Source organism: Chrysemys picta, chromosome 3 (assembly GCF_011386835.1).
Source record: "Chrysemys picta bellii isolate R12L10 chromosome 3, ASM1138683v2, whole genome shotgun sequence".
Lineage (NCBI taxonomy): Eukaryota > Metazoa > Chordata > Testudines > Emydidae > Chrysemys > Chrysemys picta.
Genome location: NC_088793.1, coordinates 148,119,359 through 148,145,926, shown reverse-complemented (window position 1 = coordinate 148,145,926; position 26,568 = coordinate 148,119,359). Strand labels below are relative to the sequence as shown.

The 26,568-nt window shown below is 52.7% G+C and overlaps 1 protein-coding gene across 1 annotated transcript; it reads left to right on the top strand.

The window, feature by feature from the left end:
* The first annotated feature begins 10 nt into the window (after window positions 1–10).
* On the top strand, window positions 11–26,328 carry AARS2 (alanyl-tRNA synthetase 2, mitochondrial). The gene is made up of 22 exons (XM_005296332.3): window positions 11–331; window positions 1,535–1,723; window positions 3,021–3,166; window positions 5,348–5,542; window positions 5,997–6,141; window positions 6,723–6,868; window positions 7,366–7,474; window positions 8,592–8,630; window positions 9,553–9,664; window positions 10,846–10,973; window positions 12,788–12,938; window positions 16,341–16,510; window positions 18,038–18,151; window positions 18,657–18,797; window positions 19,683–19,820; window positions 20,285–20,394; window positions 20,646–20,754; window positions 23,104–23,226; window positions 23,583–23,693; window positions 24,647–24,730; window positions 25,050–25,160; window positions 25,688–26,328. Exons 1-22 carry the CDS (start codon window positions 107–109, stop codon window positions 25,850–25,852), a joined length of 2,961 nt encoding a protein of 986 aa, XP_005296389.2. The 5' UTR covers window positions 11–106; the 3' UTR covers window positions 25,853–26,328.
* Window positions 26,329–26,568: the final 240 nt, after the last annotated feature.

Here is a 26,568-nt window from a genome sequence, read left to right as displayed (position 1 = left end):
CCCTGCAGTAGGGCGGTTTCTCTTGCTGCCGCCTCTCTCGTTGAATGGTTTCCCTCTGACGAAGTGAAGCCGGGCCCGGGTTTCAGGAGTTCCGCCCACAGTTAAGATGGCCACGGCAGGCCATGTGCGGGGGCTGCTCCGGGTCCCCCCGGGTTGGCGCTGCGGCCCCCGCCGGGCTCGCTCCGCCGCCGCCTGCCCCCCGGCCGGGCAGATCCGCCAGGCCTTTCTCCGCTTTTTCCAGGAGCAGCACGGACACCGGCTGGTGCCCTCGGCCCCGGTGCGGCCCCGCGGGGACCCCGGGCTCCTCTTCGTCAACGCGGGCATGAACCAGGTGGGGGCGGGCCCCGCTGCGGCGCTGCCTGAGCCTGCAGACAGGCGGCTCCAGGGGCTGACGCAGCCCCACCTCCCCCCCGGGGTCCCCCAGCTGTAGCTGCTGGGCCGTGCCCGAGCTCCTGGCAGCCTCCCCGGCCCTACCCCAGGGGCTGCCTGACACTAGCCCGAGCTGCGGTCATCTCGCAGCCGCATCTTCGCTGCTAGGGGAGCTCTCAGTAGCCCCAGAGCTGTAGTCTCTGGTGTCCTTCCCCCCCCCCCTCCCGCCCCAGCACCTGGCTGATGAATGCTGGGGTCAGCCAGTATCTGGTAAATCTTTCAAGCACTGGTGTAGTTACCCATCTTTAGCTATCAGAGGGGTAGCCGTGTTGGTCTGTACCCACAAAAACAACAAGGAGTCTGGTGGCACCTTAAAGACTAACAGATTTATTTGGGCATAAGCTTTTGTGGGTAAAAAAAAAAATCCACTTCTTCAGATCCATCCTTAGCTGTGAGGGTGGCATACTGCATCGGGGCAAAGGGCTACAGCCGCTCCTCTGGGCAGCACCCATGGATCCATTGTACATGTAGTTCACCCCATTGCATCTCTCTGTAATAAAAAATACCAATTTGTCTGCCCCTTAGCAGCATAGCGTAGTCTAGGTGCCTCACTGTCATTGCTGGGAACACCCCTGTGAGGCAGGAGAGGGCTGTCCGTGCCTGACTGATTAAGTGATTTGTTCAAGGTCTCACACAAAGTCTGTGTCTGAACTGGGAATTGAATCCAGGTCTCTTGGGTCCCAGATCAGTGCCTGGATCACTAGCCCATCCTTATGCTTGTCTGCTATGGGGACCGATGCAATATGCAGTGCTTAGTCTCCCATTAGAGTTGAAAATTCTGCTTCACAATGCCTTTTGAAGTTTTCCACCTTGGACTGAAAATGAAACCTTTGGAATGTTTTCCACAAACATGGAATTGTTTGGGAGGAGGGGGGAAAGGCCTGTGGGAGACTCAGGTTCAAGTCCCACTCTGCCTTGATTTGGGATGAAAAACTCTGCTCTCTGAATCAGCGACTTGAACCTGAGTCTCCTCCCTTCTAGGCCAGTGCACTAACCACACAGCCAAGGAGTGTGTCTCAAGCCTCTCTGACATATTTCATGGAAACAGATACGTCTCTGTGAAACTGTATGAAAATGGCGTGATTTTCTTTGTGTTCCCTTTTAGTTCAAGCCCATTTTCCTGGGCACCGCACATCCCCGAAGTGAACTGGCACAGTATCAGCGTGTGGTGAACAGCCAGAAATGTGTGCGCGCTGGCGGGAAGCACAATGATTTGGATGATGTGGGCCGAGATGTTTACCACCACACCTTCTTTGAGATGCTGGGGAACTGGTCCTTTGGGGATTACTTCAAAGTGAGATACTAGAGCATGAGCTCCTTAGGGCAGGGATCAGGTCTTGCTGTAAAGTGTCAAGTGCACCCTGTGGCACTGTAAAAATAATTGTACCAGACATGTTCTTTCAGCTGCTCTGATAAGCTTGGGATTTTTTTGCTGCAAGTTCCATGATTTAAACCGGAGGTTCCTAACCATAGTCAGCAGAGCACATGCTATCATTCTGTGGAGAGTTTGCTCGTCTGGAGGGGCTGGCTGATTTTCCAGCTGCCAAATCACACTAAAAGAAGCTACCAATACGTTAAATATTTAGCTAATTCTTCCATGAAAGTGGCAATTTGTGTAGTTGTCATAAAAATGGTATGTGATGGCAAATGGGGTGGCAGGGGATGGGGATGGGTGACACCAAATGGGAGGGAAGGTTTCCATGAAGTAATCTCTGGTTTAAAATATGATCCATATTAGGAAAAGGTTTGCTGACCCCCCCCGGTTTAAACAATGCATCTCCAAAGGGAACCCTGAATTGGATGCTTACCTCTAGGACAGGGATTCTCAAACTGTGGATTGGGATCCCAAAGTGGGCCACGACCCCATTTGAATGGGGTCGCCAAGGCTGGTGTTGGCCATGGGCACCAGCAAGTCTGAAGCCCAAGCCCCACTGCCCCGGGCAGAAGCTCTTGGGCTTCAGCTTTTGCACCCGCGCCCGGGGCTGTGGAGCTCGGCCTTCAGTTCCCCCCCCCCCCCCCCGGGATCGTGTAGTAATTTTTGTTGTCAGAAGGGAATCATGGTGCAATGAAGTTTGAGAATCTCTGCTCTAGGAATTACCCAAAGAAAATGGTGCCAGCTTCAGATGATTTGGGCTAAGAAATGCATGGTTCATGGAACGGGCTGTGGAGTCTATGACCCAAATTGGGGTATAGGTTGTAGCCTAATTCCTGGGGAACAGACATCCATACTTCAAATATTACCGTGACAGTCCTAATGTCCCCCTGGTTAATTTACTCATCAAGACTGTCCCCATTGCAAGAGGGTACCACTCACAGTGCTCCGCCTATTGGACAGGCCATCCTGGGATACTCCGGTCACCAGTAGGAAGGTCATAACTTGCCTTACTTAGATACTCGAAGACCTACCTTGGTGGCCTACCCCCTTAACACTCTGTGAAACACTATAGAGTGGCAAAGGGAGAGTGCAGCCAAAACTAGCTTCTTGAGTGTATGATTCCCTTTCCTTCTACCCCTAATGCTCAAGTTGGAGTCTCTCACCTGGGTGCTCCTGACTAGCTGTGCTCTCCTTTGTTTTTCCTCACTCCATTCAGGAGGAAGCATGTGGCATGGCATGGGAGCTCCTAACACAGATCTATGAGATCCCAAAAGACCATCTCTACATCACCTATTTTGGAGGAGACGCCTCACTGGGTCTGAGCCCAGATGAGGAGTGCAGGGACATATGGCTCAGCCTAGGGTAAGTGTGTGAGAGAAGTGGGACAGGAGTGCCATGGGCAGAGATGGGAGATGCAAGTTCACTCACCTGCTCTTTAGCTGTTAGGATACAGGCGTGGAAGTGAAAAGGATCCATCAGTTCTTTGACTTTCTTATTTGAGTCCAGTTCAGTTGAATTGTTATGAATTCAGTAGTGGCCCGACATCCCTGAAATGTCTTACCCCTAGCTTGCCACTTCAGATGCAGCTCTGGGTTAGTCAAAGTGATTACTGTCTGGCCTGTGTGAAATGAGACCGGTGGTCTCAGTCCTGTCCTTAGTAAAGATGTCCACACAATTCCACTACCACAGTAGATAGTATAGTAGAACCTCAAAGATACGAATACCAGAGTTACGGACTTACTGATCAACAGGGCACCTTCTGGAACCGGAAGTAATCAGGCTGCAATGGAGACACACACAAAAGCAAATACTTTAGTGCCATGTCCACAGGCTGCTCTGGGTCCCCCTGGTTTGGTGCTGCAGGGTAAGGAGGGCTCAGGGCTCTGGGCAAGGGGTGGGGCTCAGGGCTTCAGCCCTGTGGGGAGCACCGGGGCTCCTTTCCCCACTTCAGCGCCCCGTGGGGGGTGCCAGAGCTCAGGGCTTTAGCTATGAGGGGAGCGCCAGCCTCATCCCCAGCTCTCCCCCTGTAGCTAAAGCCCCGAGCCCCAGCATGCCCCACGGGGCTAAAATCGGGAATGGACCCATGGGGCTGAAGCCCCGAACTCCAGTGCTCCCCCCAGATCTAAAGGCCTGAGCCCTTGTGCTCCCGAGGGTCAGAAGCCTGCCCCGCTCCCCACGGCTGCAGCCCCAACCTCCCCCCCCATTGGCTGAAGTCTGTAACTTTTGACAGCAGTAGCCTCTTCTGCAGGTGCAGAGATAATATTTTCTTCATTTCAGTTTATTCAAGTACTCAGTTCAATGACTAATACATTGATTTCTTAACTTTCCTGCTTTTTCAACTCCCAGCTGAAAGCTTGTTTTCCTCTTCCAATATATGACTTAAAAACTAGGTATGAGAGGATGAGATCTACTAGTTCTAAAATCCTGAAGGACATAGTGACCTGAAACAATCAGTTAAATTCACTAACTACAGATAATACTCCATTTGTTTAGTAAATCAGTTAGTTTTTAAATGAAAAACCTGTGTTGGTGATACATAAGGAAAAAGTATCCAGCACATTTGTTTTTTAATTAAAAAAAATTAAAATGCTGTTTTTGTGCATTAATTATTGAATTTGAATTTCCATCCAAATTGAGCTTGACACAAATCACAAGTAAAAAATTAATTTTCATATTGTATATAAAAAAAATGCAACAGGCATCATTTTCTACAATAATAAAGACATTTTTAAATTAAGAATCTGAATATGCATACATTAAGATATATAATTGGTTAAATATATGTGCATAAGTATAATGTATCCTCCAGGTTTGCCAAAAGAAGCACTGGATATAGTGTAAAGGCTATATTAAGTTGCAGATCAACATGTTTTCAAGGTTACCAACAATGAGAATCAGCCTTTATTTAGGAAAATAACTTAAAAAGTACTAATGCAAAACAAAATTAAAATCGATGATTTAAGTTTAAATCAAGGTTTTCTACTTGCTGATAAAAATTGATGATTTAAATTGATCCACCCTACTCCAGGGCAGGGAAGAAGCTTGTTGGTGGGAAGTGCTGGTGTGTGTGGCTAGCTTGTACAACAAGGCAGCAGCACATGTTCTTTGGCCCCATGCCTCTCTCTCTCTAGCCCTATTCAGTACCTTTCAGATCTTGACTCTATTGGAGTTTGCTCCAGTGAAGGAAACTGGTTGATTGACCCAGTGGAAGAAGAAGCATCTCCCACATCAGCTTGTGCCAAAGTGAGTCTGTTGGCCAAATTCAGCAGTGAGCAGGGTGCCCTGTGCTGTGACTCAGTTTGTTCCTGCTTAGTGGCCATTGTTGGAATAGAATGTTATTAACGTAGGAGAAATGGCTAATTTAGCTCCCTATGAGCAGAAGCAAGTTAACCCTATAGAGTTTGGAAGGTGAGGTGGCAATACAGTCAGAGAGAGAATTCCCCCAGACTCCTCTCCCTGACCCATGGTAGCCTGTGACTCATGCACTCTGAAGGGAACAGTCTGCTACCCCAGCCCTGTCAACTCTGCTGCTTTCCTTTTTAGGGTGCCTCCCAGTCACGTGCTTCCTTTCCCACTGAGGGAAAACTTCTGGGAGATGGGTGAGACGGGCCCTTGCGGCCCCTGCACCGAGATCCACTATGACCATGTGGGTGGCGGCAGGCACGCAGCAGCACTGGTGAACCAGAACAGCCCTGATGTGGTGGAGATCTGGAACCTGGTCTTCATGCAATACAGCAGGTACTGGGCTGCTGGGGGCTGCCCCAGAGGCTCATTTCCATAGTATGACACTTGTACGTCACTAAAGACATTTATGTTCAAGGAGTCCCTGCTCCTCACTAGCAGATGGCAGCACACAGGGCAAGGAGGAGCCTTTCTGTAGCTCCCCACTGCTCTCATCTGTCCTGACCGGTGTCCCCTCTTCCCCTGCTGCTTTTTCCATCTCTACCTTGTCTCACAGACCTCCCCTGCCCTGCTGCTGCTCCTGTCTGGCATGTCCCTGGGGTTTCCCCCTTTTTTGCTGTGTAGCTGCACCTGTTGAGTCACCTCTGTGCCCCTTCCTGCGCGCTGCCTTGCTGCTTCCATCCCCAGTCTGTGTCCCCTCCCCACCCCACCAAGATGGATCAGCACTTGGCCTCAGACTAACTTCTACTTCTCTGGCTTGTGTTTTGGGTGGGGGCTGGTGTGTTGCCAGAGAGGCTGATGGGAGTCTGCGTCCATTGCCCCAGCACCACGTGGACACGGGAATGGGCCTAGAAAGGCTGGTGACTGTTCTGCAAAGCAAGCGCTCCAACTACGACACAGACCTCTTCACCCCCATCCTGGATGCCATCCACAAGGTGATGATCAGCTGCCAAGGGGTCACAGCTGAGCCTAAAGCACTTCCCACTCTGGGTGTGTAGAGGTTACTCGCTGAGCATTGAAATGCTACATCCCACCCCAGAGGGGGCTGCAGCTGTCAACCAATACACAGCAATGCTGCACAACAGCTTAGGACAGGACGTCTGTCCAGTTTGAAGAACAATGGGAGTTTAGGAAGACGAGAGAGAATTCCCAGGTCGGAATTTAACCAGGACACCAGAGTTGATAACCCATGTTACAAGTGGCCTGGGATTTTAATTGCCCCAAGTGGCCAGAGCCTGGCTTTCACGATGACTCTGACATACATGAGCCCTGGTCTCTCATGTGCCAGATAGGTGTTAATTTGGTGCACTTGGCATGCAGGGCAGACTGGCGTGGGAAGGGAATTAGACACATCCCTGGCATTAGAGAGGACCCTCCCGGGGGTCAGCCCTGAGAACACCCACCCAGAGCAACATTACGCAGAGTTTATGGCCAAATGCCTTTTGGAGCAACTGTGCCATTCAGAGCTGGGTGCCTCCACTAAAACATCTCCTTTTCTGTCCCCACCCCTCCACAGGGCTGCGGAGGGCCTGGGTACCAGGGCCTGGTGGGGGAGGCCGATGTCGGGTCTGTGAACATGGCCTACCGCGTGGTGGCAGATCACGTGCGCACCCTGTCTGTGTGCATTGCCGACGGCGTATATCCTGGCATGTCCAGAGCCGAGTAAGGATGCATGATAATGGGGGGAGGAGAGGAGAGTACAAGCAGCAGTAGGGTGGATGCCCTGGCTGGAGGGGGAATGGGTGAGTTGAGTGGAATGAGATGGGGGTGAGAGAGAATATAGGGGGTACAGGACAGGAGGGGCATGGAGAAACCAGTATGGTTATGCAGAGTTGGCCCTTTAGGGATCAGATGGAATAAGTGTGAGGTGGTGGAAGCTGGCGTGGGCAGGACAAGGGGAGCTGGCGTTTGGGTTTCTGTGTGGGAATATGGGTGGAGAAGGCAGAGCTGGTTTGTGCCTGTGGGGAGACCTGGGCAGGGTGGGGAGTTGGCTTGTGTGTGTAGGGATCTGGGCAGAAAGGGTGAGCTGATTTGGGTAAGGGAATGGGTAGAGAGGAGGGAGCTGGCTTGTGAGTGAGTCATGGGGGGGAGCTGGGCAGGGAAGGGGAGCTAGTTGGGACTACTCATATGGCTGTCTTAGGAATCCTCCCCGTCTGCAGGCTGGTGCTGCGCCGCATCCTACGCAGGGCTGTCCGATTTTGCTCTGAAGTTCTCCACGCTCCGCCCGGGTTCCTGGCCAGCTTGGTTCCTGCTGTGGTGGAAGTTCTGGTAAGTATGAAGGGCTCTTCTTGTGGGGAGGGAGATTTGCTTATCAGCCAGGGTCTCCTACAGCCGGATATTTCTCAGCTGAGCAGTGGAACAGTTTCTCTTGCCAGTGCTTGCGCCAGAAGATTATATCCAGTGGTGATCTCTGACTCTGTGAGATGTTTATCCCAATGACACTTGGCCGCCTTCTTTCTATAGGCTCAGGGCTCATTGTGATAAACAATACGTTCAGCACAAGCATGATGCGTGAGTGTGAAAGAAGAGAGATGGGCTGCCAGCATAGACACTTCTCTAGTGTGGTGGTTCCCAAACTGGTCTTGGAAAGGTGACTGGTCATATGTTGCTGGCTCTCCTCCCTTTTGTTTCTTCCTGCTAAATCCTATGAAAAGACACTAAAAATACATTGAATATTTTCCTAATGTTACATTTGCACATAAGCATTTGCTAGAGTTGCCCCAAAGATGTCGTGCAACAGCGAAGGGGAAGAGAGGTGGAATCGATGCAACATCAAAGGGCTGGAGAGGTGGCTGTGAAACAGTAGCTATTAATCCAAGTGTGATCCCACTCTAGGAAAATGTATTTGAGGCTGTGCATTGGTGCTGTCTTTCTCCTCTTCCACCAAAGAAACACTGTCTTCGTACCAGTCAGGGACCTGCCACCCAGAGTCACAAGGAAGTCCAGAAAGTATCAATTAATTAAGATTTGTTCTGTCTGGGATGCAAGGTGTGAAGTGGTTAGACCAGGGGATTTGGAAGTGGAACAAGTGGTTCTATTCCTGGCTCTGCTATCGACAATGTCTTCACGTGAGCAAGTCACTGCCTCACTCCGTGCCTCAGTTTCCATATCTGTAAAATGGGGGCTAGCACTTACCTTACAGGGAGGTGAAATGCGTCTTTAATACTTGCAGAGTGCTTTGAGAGCCTCAGATGAAGGTGCAGTAGATATGCAGAGGCATCTGACTAGCCCAGACCCATCCCTGAGATGAGGCCCTCTGGGAGAGGGCCAGTGCAAAGGCTATATTGGGGCTCAGACTGGCCTGTGTCCCCAGGTAGGGAGGAGTGGTGGTTGTACTGGCACTGCATACAGCTATTCCTGATGCTCAGTGAAATTTGCTCTGCAGGGAGATGCCTATCCGGAGCTGAGGAAGAATACAGACCAGGTGAGCAGCATGGAATCTGCTGGAGAGAAGCAGTTAACCCATCATCATTACCAGCCTCTTTAATTATCCCTGACCTCTTGGAAGTGCTGCACAGCCGCCCCTAGCATGCTATCAAAGTGGAGTGGGAGCGGGAGATTCACCTCTTTGGGATGTGGGCGGATGAGTTTGCCCTACCCCCAGCATGGCCACGTTCTCAGAGGGAGGTGATGCGGCGCAGATATACAGAGAATGGACACAGATACTGCATGCAGAGTTGGGAACTAGCCGGGGCATGTTGTGGACTCCCCTGTGGCCGCTGACTGTGGATCTTGAAGGGATGTCTCCTGTGCCACGCTTGGCTGGTTGGTGCCCAATGAAGCAGGGCAGCCCCTGTGACTACAGAACTAAGGTAAAGCCCAGGCCTTAGTTGGGCCATGTGCCCATGAGCCTGGTTCCCCTCCCAGCATAGGAACCCTTTGCCCCTCCTGTGGTAACGTTCCCTCTTTAGCTACATAAATATTGACTAGATGCTTGGAAATCATAAGGGCAGCTGTTTTACAAGCTTCCTCCCTGCCCAGCTCTGCTGATGCCCCTCAATCCTGACCAGCAGCGTGCACTGCTGTTCTAGCCCTGGGCACCTCATGCAGAATTTTCATTGGGTTGCAAATGTGGATGACCTGCCTGGAGTGCCTGGTTAGCCTGATCTCTGGTATCTCTCAACAGGCAGCTGCTCCAGGTTACTATTTCCTTATTGCAAGTCATGAGCCCAGAGCTGAGGTATAGGTGATGCACAGTGATAGCAAATGCAGCGGCCTTCTTTGGCACCCACTCTTCCTGTTCCCAGCCATGTGGAGGGCTGGGTTCTGGTGGCTGGGCTGAGCCAAGCAGTGGTGGAGCTCACCCACAGGGAAGGAGGCTGAATCTGCTCCTCTTCTTCCTGCAGATTATGAATGTCATCAATGACAATGAGGCTGCATTTCTCTCCTCCCTCCTGCGGGGGCGGCGTATCATTGACAGGACTCTGCAGCAGATGGCTCCCTCCAAGCTCTTCCCAGGTGAGTCCCTCCCTGATTCCCCTGGGAAGGGGAGTGCAGCCCGGGGAGGAGCAGCAGCTGGCATCTGCCAGTGGTTAAGGGTGGCTTGGGCCCTTGTTTCCTGGGTGTCTCAGGCGAGGGCTGGACTGTGTTGGGCCCTTTGGGCTAAGCGGGAGAGAGCCTTGGAAGCAGGCACCCTCCCCACAGCTGGTGGCCTGGCGTCCTGTCTTTGTGCTGAACGTTAGGCAGTATTAGGCTACAGGTGCACACTGAATGACCCCTCCTTCCCTTCTGCCCCAGACAAAGAATCAGAATTCCTCCCAACTTCCAAATCAGAGCTACGATGGATGCTTGCCTACCTGCTGCTTTGCCATGGGGCAATACAGCACCAGCCCCATGCTCTGAGCTGGTACTGGGAAGCAGGTGCTGCTGCTCCATCACTGGCACTCCCCATCTCCCAAACACTTCTGAGATGACTACCTCAGTGCTTTGCTCACCAGAGCAAACAAGGGGCCCCTTTGGTTCGTAGGTGCTGCAGTGACCGGCTCCGAACAAATACAAAGGTAGAACAGCTAGCACAGTACCCGCATGGAGGCGCATGTTTGGGTGTGATAGGGAGAGTGTGGCTTAACCCTTTCCTGCGTGAGCAGATTTGAACCAATTTCTCCCCACCTGCTCACTCATCTGTGTGATTCAGTACTTGGTAGCGTAAGGCAATGGGGGAATTCCAGCTGACACCCTTTCTTGTATGACTCAGGAGCTTGCAGGACTGTGTGCTGATACGGCTCACTCTACCTGTATTTGGAACACCCTGCCACTGTGCTGAGGCCTTCCTAGGTGCACGTGCTCTGTTGAGCTCTTGAATGTACCTAATGAGACAATGGCAAGATGCACCACGTTGTCCTGCTTATGGGAGCAAATGCTTTCAAACCTACATGGAAACATCTGTGCTCACAGTCTCAAGGGAGCTGAGGGTTGGAAGCCCTGTGATTTTAGAGTACTGCTGATGGGATGCAATGGGCAGTCAGTCCTTGTTGGCTGCACAGATTGGCGGGGGGGGGATCCCGAGGATCTCATTAGGGATGTGAAGACACCCCCCACACCCTACCCCCAGAAAAAACAAGAGATTCCCTCCATGACCCTGCTGTGTGTTCTCTCCGCTGCCACCTAGAGTTTGTGTTCTCATTCTTGTCTCTCTGCAGCGGAGGTGGCCTGGTCTCTCTATGGAAACTTGGGGTTCCCCCTAGATTTGATTGGCTTGATGATTGAAGAAAAGGGGATCCAATTGGACTGGGCAGCTTTGGACCAGCTAGCCCAGGAAGATGCTAAGGTAGGATACAAAACCCTGCCTCCCATGCAAGCCTCCATCACTGTGGCTAATGCCCTATTCTTTCTGGTCAGGGTTCCCATGTGTACTTTAAATCCACCGCAGGTGCTCTCCATCACTCCTATATTCCATCAAAATCATGGAATGTCTTTCTCCTCTAGCTCAGGGGTTTGCAGCAGTGTCCCCCAGGGATCTTCACTGGGACCAATGCTGTTAAACATACTCATAAATGAGCTGGAAAAAGGGGGTAAACAGTGAGGTGGCAAAGCTTGCAGATGATATGAAATTACTCAAGATAGTGAAGTCCAAAGCAGACTGCGAAGAGTTACAAAGGGATCTCTGACTGGGTGACTGGGCAACGAAATGTAATTTTGATAAGTGCTAAGTAATACACATTGGAAAACATAATCTCAACTATATATACAAAATGATGGGGTCTAAAGTAGCTGCTAGCACTCAAGAAAGAGATCTTGGAGTCATTGTGGATAGTTCTCTGAAAACATCCACTCAATGTGCAGCAGCAGTCAAAAAAGCGAACAGAATGTTGGGAATCATTAGGAAAGGGATAGATAAGACAGGAAATATCATATTGCCTCTATATAAATCCATGGTAAGCCCACATCTTGAATACTGTGTGCAGTTCTGGTCGCCCCATCTCAAAAAAGATACATTAGAAATAGAAAAGGTAGAGAGAAGGATAACCAAAAATGATTAAGGAGAAGGAACAGCTTCCATATGAGGAGAGATTAAAAAGACTGGGACATCTTAGAAAAGCGATGACTAAGGACAGACATTATAGAGGTCTATAAAATCATGACCCGTGTGGAGAAAGTGAATAAGGAAGTGTTGTTTACCCCTTCACATAACACAAGAAGCAGGGGTCATCCAATGAAATTAATAGGCAGCAGTTTTAAAACAAGAAAAAGGAAGTGCTTCTTCACACAAACCACAGTCAACATATGGAACTCGTTGCCAGGGTGTGTTTTGGATTCAAAAACTGTAACTGGATTCAAAAGAGAATTGGATAGGTCCATCAATGGCTCTTAGCCAAGATGGTCAGGCACACAACCCCATGCTCTGGGTGTCCTTAGGCCTCTGACTGCCAGATTCTGGGGCTGGACAATGTGGGATGGATCATTTGATTGTCCTGTTCTATTCATTCCTTTTGAAGCATGTGGCAATGGCCTCTGTCAGAAGACAAGATACTGGGCTAGATGGACGATTGGTGTGGGACAGTATGGCCGTTCTTATGAATCCAGCTTGGGTCAGCAGTGACTGTAAACCCCCTGACAACTATTTGGCTGGTGACCTTTTCAGGCCAGTTTCTAGTGGACACATTGCAAAAACCATCATCCCAGCGGCATTGAGCTCAGCAGAGAGGGCAAGCATTGAACGGGTGGTGAAGAGTTAACAGAGGTGGAGTTCATCCAGGACAGGAAAGTGGCCCACTGAGGGGGCAGCATGTAGGGATTGGGGTGCGGTTTGTATTGCCACCCCCCATGCTGTGGATAAATCAAGGCCTTCAGCCTCAGGGGTGTGTATGCAGCACTACGCTGTGCAGGGAAAGCGTACCTTAGCTGGTGCTTGTGACTCCCCTGGGGATGGTGCAGGGCAGTGCAGCAGTGCTAAGTGCCTGGTGGGGGCCCCAGGTGTAGTAGCAGCCTGGGATTTATTACTTCCTGGGGCAGCACAGATTTGACTGTGTGTGTTACAGGGATGATCTACTGCCACAAAGTCAAAGTCCTCAGCCACTAACCTTATGGAGCAGGCGCTCCTAGGGTGCCCTCAAATCAAGCTTTGTCTTCACACTTGTATAGCGGAAAGCTCGGACCCAGCAGGCAGAACAACTGGAGGGCTCCAGTGTGCGATTGGATGTGCATTCGCTGGCTCAGCTGCAGAGGGACGGTGTGCCGGCTACTGACGACTCGCCGAAATACACCTACACGCTCGGGCAGGACAGGAGATATGGTATGAGCCGAGGCATGGCCCAAAGAGCCTGCATGGGGTGGAGGGAGGGCAGTGTCCGATTCATCGCCTGGGAAGCTCTTAGGGATGGATCTAACCAGCTAACCGCCACGCCTACAAGGGGAATTATGATCTCCGGCATATTGGAGAGTGCCCTGTACAGAATGTAAACTCGCGTATTATCTCCCTCCTCAGCCTGTGGCCAATAGCACGAAGCAGGTCACATGCGTGTCCACTGAATACATGCTCACAATAAGGTTCTGTGGTGGTTGCTGAGTTGGGAGTTAACTGCTGTTACCCAGCAGTGTAGAATTGTATTAGGTGTGGTGTCCGTTGGAGATGGGGGTTCAGCGTGCTGGCGGTCAGCCTGTCTGCAGGAGTGGGGACTGGGATGGTGGGTGCTAGGCATGGTAAACATACCTTAGCTGGGGAGGTCCATGCTGTTAAGGGTTCAGGTGGGTAGGTTCTTTCCTTAAATCTCTAGTTTTTTACATTTGTGGCAGAGTAGGAGGAATAGACACTGAGGACTTGGTTCACCCTAAGAACCTCGGTACCTGCCATTACAGCAGCTGGCCACTAGATGCCCCTGCTACTTTACATATAGTTTAATACAGTTTTGGAAGTCTTGGCCCTATTGAAGGAATGTGAAGCTCAGCTGTTGCTGGTCATCGGCTGGACATTAGTTCTCAGGCTCCTGCTGAGAATCCCTGGCCAGGAATCTGAGCTGCAGCCCTGTCCCAGTTTGGGGCTTGGTTAATGAGACACATCATCGTGAGACTGAGCCTGGCGGTGTTAGGAGTGCACCCCATCCCGACCTGGCCCGTTTGCTGAGCCCATGTCTGCTGTGAATAAGTGTCCTTTGCCAGTTCACGTGGTTTGTCAGAGGGAGTTGTCAGAATTAACTCGAGTCCCATCCCTACACACGCCCCTAACTGGAGTTGTGGTGGTGCTTTTCACTTGAGTTGGCTGCCCATGAGGGGGTATAGACTAAAGCGCCAATGAGCACAAATCATCAGCCACTAACACAACCACCACATGGTGTGGACGCAAGCTAGCTCCACTCGGGTGCCGCTGGTCCTCCAGTGCCTTCCCAAATTCCCCCTGTGCCCAGAAAAGACCAAGTTCTCCCACACTGGGAAAGAAGTCATGGAGCAGTTCAGCTTACCATAGCATCAAGAACCAGCAGTCTTAGGGTATGTCTACACTACAGCCTCTAGCGGCACAAAACTACAGCTGTAGCACCGTAGCATAGACACTTCCTACGTCAACAGGAGCGGTTTTTCTATTTATGTAGTTAATCCACCTCTTTGAGAGAGAGCAATTAAGTCAACTGAAGAATTCTTCCACCAACCTAGCTGCGTCTACACCCAGGGTTAGGTCAGTCTAACTATGGCGCAACAATTTTTCCAACCCTGAGCAACTCCTAGGTCGATCTGATTTTGAAGTGTAGACCAGGTCTTAATGCCAGACACTAAGTGGTGCTGCACTCCTCAGGCAGTCAATGAGTGCAGCGCTGGTGAGCACACAGCAGCTCCAGTGTTGTTTTGCAATGTGGCTGCACTCACTCAAGCTAGGCCAACTCGAGAGAAGTCACTGTCAAGTAGATCGCTTGAGTTACCTTGGCAGTGAGATGAACCTTAATGTCTCTGGTTCCCTGGGGTGAAGAGCTGCCTGTCTATCTCTCAGCCACTTCCGCTGGGAGACTGGAGCTTTCTCCTAGTGTGGATCCAGATGTTCTCAGCGTGCTGGTGGCCCCTAGAGTGCTAGCCGATCACATGGTGCTGGCTCCTTATTTCCAGCTGCTACCTCACTGATAAAGAAGCTAGAAACCTCCCAATGCTCTCTTCCTGTTGCTTTTCTGTGCCCTGGGTGCCACACAGAGTAGGTGTTCCATACTGCCATGAGTGGGAGAGGTTGCACCTGAGACATTCCCCCTGTTAATATGGGGACTATACTGTGAAGAAGTTCTAGACTCCTCTCCAGAAACTTTCCCTTCCTTAATAACCACCCCTGACCCTTTGTCCACTTCTCAGCTGCTGAGGAACATTGGGGCCTCGCTCTTCATCCCTGCAAATCAGCTTGCCCCACTGCGGCAGCTCTTTGTGCTTCTGCAAACATCTCGCCTGTGGTGCTCACTTCTCACTCACTTACTTTCATTACCTGAAGCAATGTAATTTTTCTGAGCATAGGTTTTTTTCTGGTACTTCAAGAAGGATGAAGATGAATCAAGTGTGCACACCTCTTGGAAATGGTTTTGAAGCCTAGCGTTAGTGCTTGCACTCAGTGGATTGACACTGCCAGAGTCTCACATGAGTGTGGGTTAGTGATGATGGAATTTGTTGCTGCTGCTTAGCAGGCACGCCACGTAACCCAGGGTCTATCGTTGGAGACTAAGTAGTTCATCCCCTTTGCTAACCTAGCACTGGTGACTGAGTGCTCTATCTCAGCTGGTGCAAGGTGCAGTTTATCCAGTCAGGTTTAACCTTGTCCCTCTGCCCCCGGCCAGCTACATGCGATTGTTTTGCGCAGTCACTTCAAACCGCGCCCTCTCGTGGGCTATAGACGCTCAGCGTCCAGGGAGCGTCCTAGACTTGTAATTTGGGGGAGGAGTGCACAGTGCGATCCCATAGCCAAACAGGCCTGTACCACTTAAATAAGATAACCACCCAATGCATGACACTAGATTGAGGGTTGGGGAGGAGTTGTCAATGCAGTTGAGATTGCAGGTGGACAGGCGAGGAAATTCAGTGAAGGTTCCCACATTACGTATGATAATGTCCTACTAGGTGTAGTAACACCATCTGCATAATGCACAGGAAAAATATACACGTCTTGCAGCTGCAGGAGGGCTTGCAGTGAATTTCTTGCGTTTTGTGCCTGGAGTTTGCATTCAGTAGTGAAGCAGCTACATTAATTAGAGCAGAATGGTGACCAAGCTGGCACTTAATCAAGTCATGGTTGGGGCTGGCCCCCTGGGGACCCATTGCTTGTTAACAGATTTGGGGGAGCCTCCTTTACTCCTGGGCTTTTGGAGCAGGAGGTGCCGAGCTCTGTCCCCTCTGTGGCTGTGAAATCCCATGTGGTCTCAGGAGGCAGCAGAGTGAAAGCTGTGAAGTGCTAGGTTTTGTTAGAAAATAATTATGAACCTTTCCTTCCTTTTTGTCAGTGTCTCGGCTCCAGCTCTCTTCCCAGAGAGTGAAGTGCCTGGTTTTAAAGTACCCTGAATGCTGCCAGGGTTCTGAGATTAACTGAGTCTTCCTCCCCTTGCACAGACTCTGTACTCTGTGTGGGGTGGAAGGGCTCCGGGGTGACTGGGTTGGCCAGTCAAAACCCCCGGTGCTTCCAAGGGAAGGCAGAGAAGTGGGAGGCTGATGCACGTTGCTGACTTGTTCTTACCCTTTGCAGCGTTTAGCCCGTGCCAGGCCACCGTCTTGATGCTATACAAAGATCAGTCTCTTCAGAAGGAGGTTGGGGCAGGCCAGCGCTGCGGAGTCCTCCTGGACAGGACCAGCTTCTATGCAGAACAGGGAGGGCAGGCACATGATCGGGGCTACCTGGTGCGCCTGGGACAACAGGTGAGCCTGTCTGCTGCCTGAGACTGGAATTACTACCAGGCCAGGCATGACCGTCCTGAAGCTGTGATCCCTCTCCGCTGTACTAGGCTGCTGGCTGGAGTCCTCAGGCTTGTCATCTTCAGGCTCTTCCTCTTCTCCCAGCTGCTTGCTGAGCTGGGCACTAGCTCTGGTCACTGCTTGGGGTCTGGGAGAAGCCCAGTGACTCAGAGCAGAGATCATTTCAGGGAGCTGACAGGCTCATCTGGCTATCTCTCTAGCCCTTGTCACTCTCTCTTTAGCCCCTGTTTGTAACACAAAGTGCTGGGGGCGGCAGGAGACCCTTCCTCCTTCACATCCCTTTCCCTCCAACAGGCTGCCTTCTTCCTCAGCTGGGCCAGGAACATGGAGAAGTTGATCAGTCATCAAAAGGTCCTTGGACTGAGCAACTTCTGCATGGCCAGCCCTAGAGACCTGTTAGTGGTGCCCAGCCTGAGGCTCACTCTTTCCCCTTTCCCTTCTCTCCCTCCCAAAGGCACTGGGGAGAATTGTCCACCGCCACCACCTCCAAAGCATGTTGCTTCAGCCTTATAAAGAGGCTCAAAGGGAAGGAAACGGAAGCCTCTTTGGGGAATTCTGATGCAAAAGCAGAATCTACTGTAGTCCTATGGAGTTGGGCTGGATACAGCACCTTAGATTCAGCCATGCAGTGACATAGCTCCTTTCCCTGCCCCCTCAGCCTTGAGAATCACCCCCATGTCATTGATGCTGCCCGTCTATCCCAGGAAAACTAGCTGGGATTCCTCTACAGCAGTGGTCCCCAAACTTTTTAGGGTCGCCCCTCCCCCTCCCTTAGCCTTGTCCGGCCCCCGGGAGCCATATGCGGACAGAGGTAAGGGGGCAGGGCCAGGAATGGAGCCACAGCCGGGAGCCTGGGCCATGGCTGGGGGCAGGGCCGGAGTAGAACTGGGAGCGAAGTAGAGGCTGACCTGGGCCCTGCCGCACCCCCCTCCCCCACTCGGAACATTCCGGGACATGCCCCACATTTTGGGGATCTCTGCTCTACAGAACTCATCAGTGCTACTCCTTCATAAGCCAAAGGGGGTGCTATTGAGTAACATGAATTACTGTCTGTCCTACCCTTTATCCAGCCCAGTGATCTGAAAGCTGTCCCTGTGTGTGAAGTGAGCTAGTGGCTTCAGTCCAGTTCCTAAGGGACAAATGGCCATGTCTCAGAACATCAGGCTCACAGCTGGCATTGTCTCCCCGCTTGCTGGCAGCCTCAGCAGCGACATGTGGAACCACAGGGCCACAGAGATGGAACTCCTGGGTAGGGCTGAAGCACGCTGGTGGTGAGGATGGGATGGTGTTTGCAGGACGCTTGCCCTGCCTGTTCCCATCCTGTACCTGTTCTGAGGATAGATGGGGGATTCCAGTCTCCAGGGAAGTCAGGCAGCCACCTTTCACGAGCCATTGAACTCCCCTAAAATCCCTGTACTGCCAGGGAGTTGAGTGTCTGTGCTAACCACTCCTCTCTCTCTCTGCTTGGAGGACGTGCTCTTCCCGGTGGAGTCGGTTCAGCTTTCCGGTGGCTACGTGATCCATGAGGTGTCAGCCCCTGAGACCCTGCAGGCTGGGGATCGAGTGCAACTCTTTGTGGATGAGGTAAGGACTCACTGCTCTTAACCCTTTCTTGGCCTTGCTGCTGGAGGGCAGTGTGTGGCACTTAGCAACTGAGTGCAAAGAGCTGCCGCTCGACGGGGCTTTTGTCTGTCTCCCATTCTCCTGAGGTTTTGGGTTAGGACATTTCTCCTCATATAATGGTGTGTGGAGGGGTGCTCCCTATGGGTCCTGTCTGCCATCCCCTAAAGGGGGATGGGACCCTGTCTAGCAGAATCTAGTCTAGCATTGGTGTCTATACAGTGCTGATCAGACAGATGGGAGGAGTCAAGTGGAGTCAGATCGTGAGAAGTCCACCTAGTGCGTTTGGAATACCCCATCTTGTGCACACTAATGATTCTCTTCCCCCATCCTCCCCTAGCCCCTTTATGGTGCAGGGTCCCCACATGGACTCTGTCACACTTAGGATACACCTACACGCTCTCCTCCCCTCTCACTAATAGAATTGTGAGGTCCTCCTGCTTGACCTGCGGCATGTCTGCGGTTTCAGGCTCAGCGGCTGGCCTGCATGGTGAACCACACCGCCACCCATCTGCTGAGCTTTGCGCTCCGCCGTGTCCTAGGAGACCAGACAGAACAGCGAGGGTCCCACGTGACTGCTGAGCAGCTGCGATTCGACTTCAGTACCCAGGTGATGGGGATCCCCAAGCGCCCCACTCTGGAAGGGTCCCTGGGGGTCAGGGGAACATCCCTTGTCTGTATAAATCGCCCTCTCGATTCCTCTCTCCTGCCTGTAGCCAGGAGAACTAAACACTCGAGTCCCTCGTCTGTTTCAGCCATTGCTGAGTGTCTCCTAGGTGGAGCAGGGGCTGGGCTTTAGCTGTGCTTCACCTTCTCTTGTGATGGGATTGTTCCATATGAGTCAAGCCAGGCTTTGGCTGGCTAGAGGAGACAACGCGCTCAAACCAATCCCCTGAAGTAACCTGAGCCCTGCTCTGACTAGGGCCCAGTGTGACCTCTGTGGGGGGAAGGGGCGGGTGGGTGGGTTTGGCGGTACAGAGGATTGGCAGGGGGGCCCTGGGGTGATAGTGATGGGATCTCACAGACTTGGGCTTGCTGACTTGATTATAGTATGTGCTGGGGCATGCTTTAGCGGACACATGGTGTCAATGCCTTAGTGCTCTGAGGGCATCCTTCCTGGGGCAAGGGGAAGGTGTACAAATGGGTTACACAGGCTGTCGGGGACAGATGAGGAAACTTAGTGAGTTCATTCTTAGTATGTGGGTAGTGTCTCACTTGAAGGACTTTACTAACATTTGGATTGATTCTGGCCTGTTTCATGGAATGGGGCAGCGGGGAGGGAAGGGTCGTGATGATCACAACCCCCTTTACACATTGGGAAAACCAGGCACAGAGAGGAAGCATTTTATTCAAGATCTGACACGGAGCTGGGAATAGAACCCAGGAGTCCTGGCACTGAGCCTTCCTGCTCTAACACACCACTTTCTCCTTTGTGACACCTGAGACTGTGCCCCTCAGGGGACGTTTCCTGATGGTGGATAATCTCCTCTCCCAGGCCCCAGTGACCACGCAGCAGCTGCAGGAAGTAGAAGGTGTGATCCAGGAAGTGGTTGACCAGAATGAAATTGTCTATATGGCAGAAGTCCCCCTGGCACTGGCAAATGGCATTCAGGGACTCCGGACTATGGATGAGGTACAGTAGGAGGGCATGTAATAAGCTCACAGGCCTCAACAGAGGGCAGCTCCCAACAAGGGTTATGAGGGTCATGAGAGCTGTACAATGATGGACTCCCCTAACCGGGGAATCTCCATCTAGAGCATGGAAAGGGAAGTGTGCGCTAGAGAAGGGTGAATGAAGGTATGTTCCTGGGGGTGCCCAGGCAGCTTCAGGTCTGCTGATGTGGAGGCTGCCTGCTACAGGGAGGTGGGCATGGAGCTGCAGTGTGGTCCCACTAATCTGCTCTCTCAATTGTTGTTTCTGAACAGCAAACCCTCTGTGTCAGCCTGTGGGAGGAGCAATGCTGCTGTCTGCCGCTGGATCTGCTGGGGTCTCTCGGGGGGGGTGGGGGTGTAGCGGCTGTGCTCTGAGGCACTGACTGGTTCTGTGACACCGCATGAATCTTCTTGTTTGTTTGCAGCTGATCTTTCTCCTCTCAGGTGTATCCAGATCCGGTGAGGGTGGTATCCGTGGGGGTCCCCGTGGAAAGTGCACTGATGCCCAACTCCCAGGCTGCGATGCAGACTTCTGTGGAGCTGTGCTGTGGAACGTAAGTGCTCTTCTCTAGGGTCAGAGAGAGCTTTGTGGGGGCAGGGCGCATACTCCTGGCTTGTCTTCCCATCCAGATCCAGAGGCAGGGCTTGACTGAGAGTCTCTAAACAGTCTGTACCAAGACTATAGAGGGAGAGCATGTTGATCAAGACACAGGAAGCTGAAAGCAAAACCTGGCTCCCTGTTGGAAAGCTGAGACTGAATCTAGACAATGGACACGCTGATATTTCTCCTCTGTCCACCTCACAGGCACTTGCTGCAGACAGGAGCTGTGCAGGATCTGACCATCACCTCCGAGCGTCAGCTGGTTAAAGGGATCAGTCGCATCATCGCGTTGACCGGGGAGCAAGCCAAGCAGGTGAGACAAGGGAGGCTGAGATTTCCCTGGTTTGATGGCACTGAAACTGGGGACTGCTGTATGCTCCTCCCACTCCCCAGCTCTGCTGATGCCCCTAGGGCCTGGCCTGCGGCAACCTCTTATCTCCCCGTCTTCTCCCTCCCACCCCCAATGTGCAGACAACTCTGCCATTGCACTTCACCAGTGATCTATAGCCCCCTTTCTTTCCAGTCCTGGTTTCCCCACACGTAGCTCTGCCCATGCTCCTCGCTCCTGATCTGCAATACCACTTTTGCGATGATAATTCAGCACTGAATAGCAGGAACCCTTTAACCTCTCTTCACAGGTGGGATTTAAACCCAGGTCTCAGATATGAGTCTAATGGTTTGATCCTCTCTGCCCTAGTTTCATTTCATATCACAGCAGCTTTTAGCTGCTGACCTCTTGTGCTTATGGGGCTCTGGTCTCATTCTAGCAATTTTTACTTCTTGGCTTTGATCTTTGACTCCTGCTCAGCAGTGATCCTGGCTGGCGAGTCCGTGTGCAGAGCAATTGACCTAGTTACTCTGTGCGTGGGAAGCCCCAATGTGCTTGAGCACCTGGAAGTTAGGGACTCAGCATCCCTTGCCGTCTCCTCTCATGCAGCAATACAAGGAGAGTGCAGCCATCAGGAAATGACGTTTCTCCTTGGTGGAACCGCAACCCTTTACCCACCCCAGCAGATCTGTTGCTGTTTGATTCTCCCCTGTGCATTCCTGACAAGCCGCCTCCTGCCGTGGAGGAGTGAATGCTGCAAGGCGTGCTTGCCCTGCTTGCTAGGAGCGCTGACCCGAAGCCGCATGTCAGTGCTTCACGTTCACCCGCAGGTTGCTGTTGTGTTTGGTGCCGAGGTGAGCGGCTTGGAATCAGGACTGTGCATGTTAATCAGCCTGCGGATGCCAAAGAGCAGCACAAAGCCAAGGGAACGTAGCCAGGCTGGGCAGAACACTGTCCCTGCTCTGTGCCAGCTCTCCCCTTACACCAGGGGTGGGCAAAATTTTTGGCCCGAGTGACACATCTGGGTGAGGAAATTGCATGCAGGGCCATGAATGTAGGGCTGGGGTTGGGGTGCAGGATGGAGTGCGGGGTGTGGGAGGGGGTGCGGTGTGCAGGAAGGAGCTCAGGGCAGGGGTGCAGCGGGAGTGCAGGAGGGGGCTCAGAGCAGGGGGTTGGGATGTGGGGTGCAGGAGGGGTTTGGGATGCAGGCTCTGGTCCGGCGCCACTTACCTTGAGCGGCTCCGGGGTGGCAGCAGCATGCAGCGGGGTGAAGGCAGGCTCCCTGCTTACCCTGGCCCCGTGCCACTCCTGGAAGCAGCCAGCACCACGTCCGTGGGGGAGGGGAGGCAGAGGGCTCCAGGTGCTGTCTTCACCTGTGGGTACCTCCCCCGAAGCTCCCATTGGCCACGGTTCCCCGTTCCTGGCCAATGGGAGTTGCGGGGGACGGTGTCTCTAGGCGAGGGCAGTGTGCGGAGCCCTCTGCCCCCCCTCTCCCAGGGGCCGTAGGGACGTGGTGCCGGCTGCTTCTGGGAGCGGCGCGGGGCCAGAGCAGGCAGGGAGCCTGCCTTAGCTCTGCAGCACCATGGGGCTGGCAATCCCGCGGGCCGGATCTGGCCCAACCCTGCCTTACACCCACTGCTCTCCAGGGACAAATTCCATGGCTTCCTCCTCAGCTCAGGATGGGCACAGATCCCTGTAGGATTCTGTTTCCTTCCTCCTGGGTGTTAGATGAAGGCACCGCAGGGAGAGGATACTCCAAGCTAGGAGAGTAAAGGATGTCATCAGGAAAAAAAAATCCTGCCAGTAGAGATCTGTGAGCCCCACCACTTGGGATGTTAACACTAGACTAGGTAATGCAGGTAGAAAATGCACCACGCAATCCTATACTGGCTCCGGGGGGGATGCGCCAGAAGAATTAACAGGTCTCCAACCCCCACAGTGCATCTGTTAGTGAAAAACAGCCCAAATGACGGGGCTCAGAGTTTCTCCAGCCAGAGCCCCTGACGTCGCTGTCACACATTTAAACACGCTGTGAAGTGTTTGTTGAAGGGCCTGTCCTGTGGGTGGCTCGGTCCCCTACAACTGGCCTGTTTATCAACAGCTATAAATCTATGGCAAGGACTGTCTTCCAGACCCTCGATATTTCAGACACCTGTTTGTCACTAATAAAATCCCAAACAAGAGCCACTTGGTGACAGAGCACAAGCCTGTACAGCACCCACTTTCTAGCTGTCTTCCTCTTGGAAGTTTGAAGGGTTAACACCTGCGATTTCACCCATTCTCGACCCTGCTGAGTGTCTCTCTCCTGAACGACTGTTTCTCTTGCTGTCCTAGGCCCGGGAAGTAGGCCAGTCCTTGGCTAAAGAAGTGGACTCGCTCTCTGCACGGGTGAAACAGGGAAGCTCTTCCCTTCCTGAGGTGCAGAGCCTCTCCAAGGAGGTGGGCTACCTGACTGAAGTGAGTACTGTGTTCCTTATGCAGAAGCATCCCACCAGGAGTTTGAAATGTCAGGTCATGTCTCTCTCCACCACTAGGTTCCACTCTCACCCAGGTCAGCAGCAGCAGAAAGCTGCTGCCACCGGATGATCTGTTTGGTGGCTGACATGAAAGGAGCTGGAGAGGTCTCGGTCCACTTCCGAGTGTGTGTATGGCAGGAAACCCTGTGGTCACATGGAACGTGGGAGGAGGTGGCAGCAGGGGGAAAGCTGGTCTAGCTTTGGAGATGATGCCCAGATCATTAAATCACTTTCCTCCTTGGCACACTCTTGGGTGGGTGTGGGTGTGTTTTTTTTAAGCAGCTGCTTGTTTTCCAGGAGGTGAGCAGCACTGCAATGCCTCAGTGGCAGAGAAGGGAACTACAGGCCATTCTCAAAGCCCTGCAGAGAACAGCAAACACAGCGATTAGAAAACTAGAAATCAGTCAGGTAAGGATGCAGCAGCAAGATCTCTGGCAGCTTTGCAGCCTGCTGAAGGCCACCAGATTGTTCTCCACTGAATGGGCAGATTCTCTCAGCTTGATCTTCCCTTACACGAGAACCACAGCTGTTCTGTTCATCAGAGTGACCTCTCCAAGAAATCAGGTCCCTGGGAATGCGGGGGAAAGGGAGGCCATTTCCAGCTGTGTAGGAGAAGTTCCATGTTGCACTTTTGGTTGCTGATTCACCTAACCTACACAGCAAGTCGTCCAATTTGGTTTAAGTGCTGAAACGAACTTTTCACCAGGGGCAACCTCCCTGCACTGCGAAGATGGGGAAACAACATATGAGTGCTTTCTCACAACCGCCGCCCCACTGAAAGGCAGGTAGACATTATCCCCAGTGTTACAGGGGGCGACACTGAGACCCAGAACTACAAAATGACCTTTCCCAGACTACAGAGCATCAGTGGCAGAGCAGGGACTAGACTCTGGGATTTCCTCCCATCCAGCCCCTTGCTTATTGCTCTAGCTCATTCAGCATCCAGCAGCAGTCTGTGTTTTGTTCGTTAATCTGATTGTATTTGACACTCCAGGAATGGTGGCTAGTCATTGAATCTTCTCTGCAACTAGTTCTGGGAACTGGAGTCTTTTCAGAACGCTAGTGCTAACCACTCGGTTGCTGCAAAACATACCTGAGATGTCAGACTGAACTTCCCTCTCCCTTGGGGAGTTTGGGGGGAAGGGCAGGGCAGTGCACGGCTGAGGTGTGTGGCTTGCATAGCCTGTTCAGTGGGTAAATAGGGGATTTCAGTCTGCAGGGCTTAGTCTGGCCCCTGCCATGGCATTCGACGGCTCCCCACCCCAGGACAGCATTCCCTTCCCTGTGACAGGACTGGATGTCCCCTCCATCCTCCCACGTCATGGGTGATCTCCCACAGTGCTGTGTTTCTCCTCCTCCAGGCTGCAGAGAAGGCGCAAGGCCTGCTGGAGAAGCATACCAAGCAGCCAGTCATCATCGATACCATCCCGGCCGACTCGCTCTCAGTGAGTGTTTGAGAGTGATCTTTCCGTGCAGTTGCCTTGTCCCCTAGTGCAAAGGAAGTCAGTAGGGTTGGGCTCTGGAGCCGACACAGCTGGCTCGGGGCTGGGGGAGGTGAATTGAGGCGCAGGGGAGCTGGCGCATGGTTGGAGCAGTTTGGGGGTGAGGTGGCAAAACTGCCAGAGAGCAGAGTAAGCTGAGCTGCTCTGCCGAGCAGCACACTGGCCATGCAGTAACCTCCTGCTCTAGTATTTCATTGGCTTAGTCATCTGCTCAGGAGTCTTCCCCTCCCTTCCTGACACTGCCCCTCCATGCCTCTCCTAGATCCTGATGAAGGTGGTGAACCAGCTTTGTGACAAGTCTCCTGGGGTTTCGGTGTTGCTGCTCAGCCCTCAGGTGTCCGGCGAGGTGCTCTGTGCCTGTCAGGTGTCCAAGGTACACAGCTGGGAATCTCTGCCTGCAAAGGGTTAATGCCCCGTCTGTGTTCTGTTGTGGGGGGAGCTCGTAGCCCAGAGTGTGGCCAGTAACTGCCTCTGCCCCTTTTCGGAGACCGGCCCTGGGCTGCAGCACGCACCGTCCAGCAAGGACTATATGGGGTTGCCTCTGGCAGCCTGTCAGTGCTGCTGCTTAGTCATCTGGAGGAGTCAATGATGAGACACAAGGGGCTCAGGCTGAGCCTGGTGTGGCCCTGGTGCTTCCGGCCTCTGCTGGCCTGGAGAGGGAGGAGTCAGGAAAGAGGCCCACCTCTGCCATGGGGCAGGACAGACCACTCACCGCTGGGCTGTTGGGCTCCACTTCCACAATACCGCCAGTCCCTACCGGCTCAGGGAGCAAGGACCCCAGGCTGCCTGCGTGCTGAGAAAGGGCCCTACGTGCCCTCTTGGACCCTTCTTTCCCCATCCAGGCCGGGGTGCCTCCTGGCCCGCAGTCAGGCTAACCTCTCTCCTCATGTCTCTCCCCAGAATGCCCTGCCCATGTTTTCCGCTGCGGACTGGGCCCTGGCTGTCTGTACTCACATGGGAGGCAATGCAGGGGGCTCTGGCATTGTAGCGAAGGGTACTGGGAACACCAAGGACCTTCAGGGGGCCCTGACTGCTGCACTGGAGTTTGCCCGGAGTAGACTCTGAAGTAAGGATGATTCCTTGTTTTGTGGGGTCAGCTGGAGGCAGCAGGGCTGCCCGTCTCAGGGATGTTGCCACAGAGCTGTCCCTTTGCTGCACCACATTTCAGCCTCCGACCAGCTCTGTGTCTTGGGTGGCTTAGCAGCTCCCATTGCTGAATGCTGCTGCCAAGCACTGTGGATCAGGGATCTCTGGCTTCCTGCCACCAGGGGTCAACATAGGAATGGGGGCAGAGTCGGGCCGACCATCTTGCCCCATAGGACTGACTGGAGGAAGCAGCTGACTCTGCTTCTGGCTGTCTAGCCTGGATTCATGGGGATTGTCACAGAAGGAGCCAGTTTTTCTCCAGCTTGGGGGGAGGCTGTGCCATGGCTGGGAGAGATTTACCGCCATGTGAGCCACATGCACAAGGAAGCTCTGTGGGGGAGAAGGGGAACTGTGCAATGGTATCCTGAAGCTAATAAAGAACTGAGATTGACTGAGCTGCTGACACCTTTTTCTGATTAGCTGCAGTTTCCTTTCTGGTCCAGTGCAGCAAGGCCTCATGGGAGTTCTGTCCCTGCAAACCCTACCCTCAGCAGCTGCTTTAACTATTCTCCTAGCAGTGCTGTTCACCTTCAAAGTGCAGGTCAAGGACACACTCCACCAGGGCCGGTAGCGTAATAGCATCGTCCCCATCTTACAGAGAGGGGAGCCAAGCAGCGCAGAAACTGGCCTGGGAA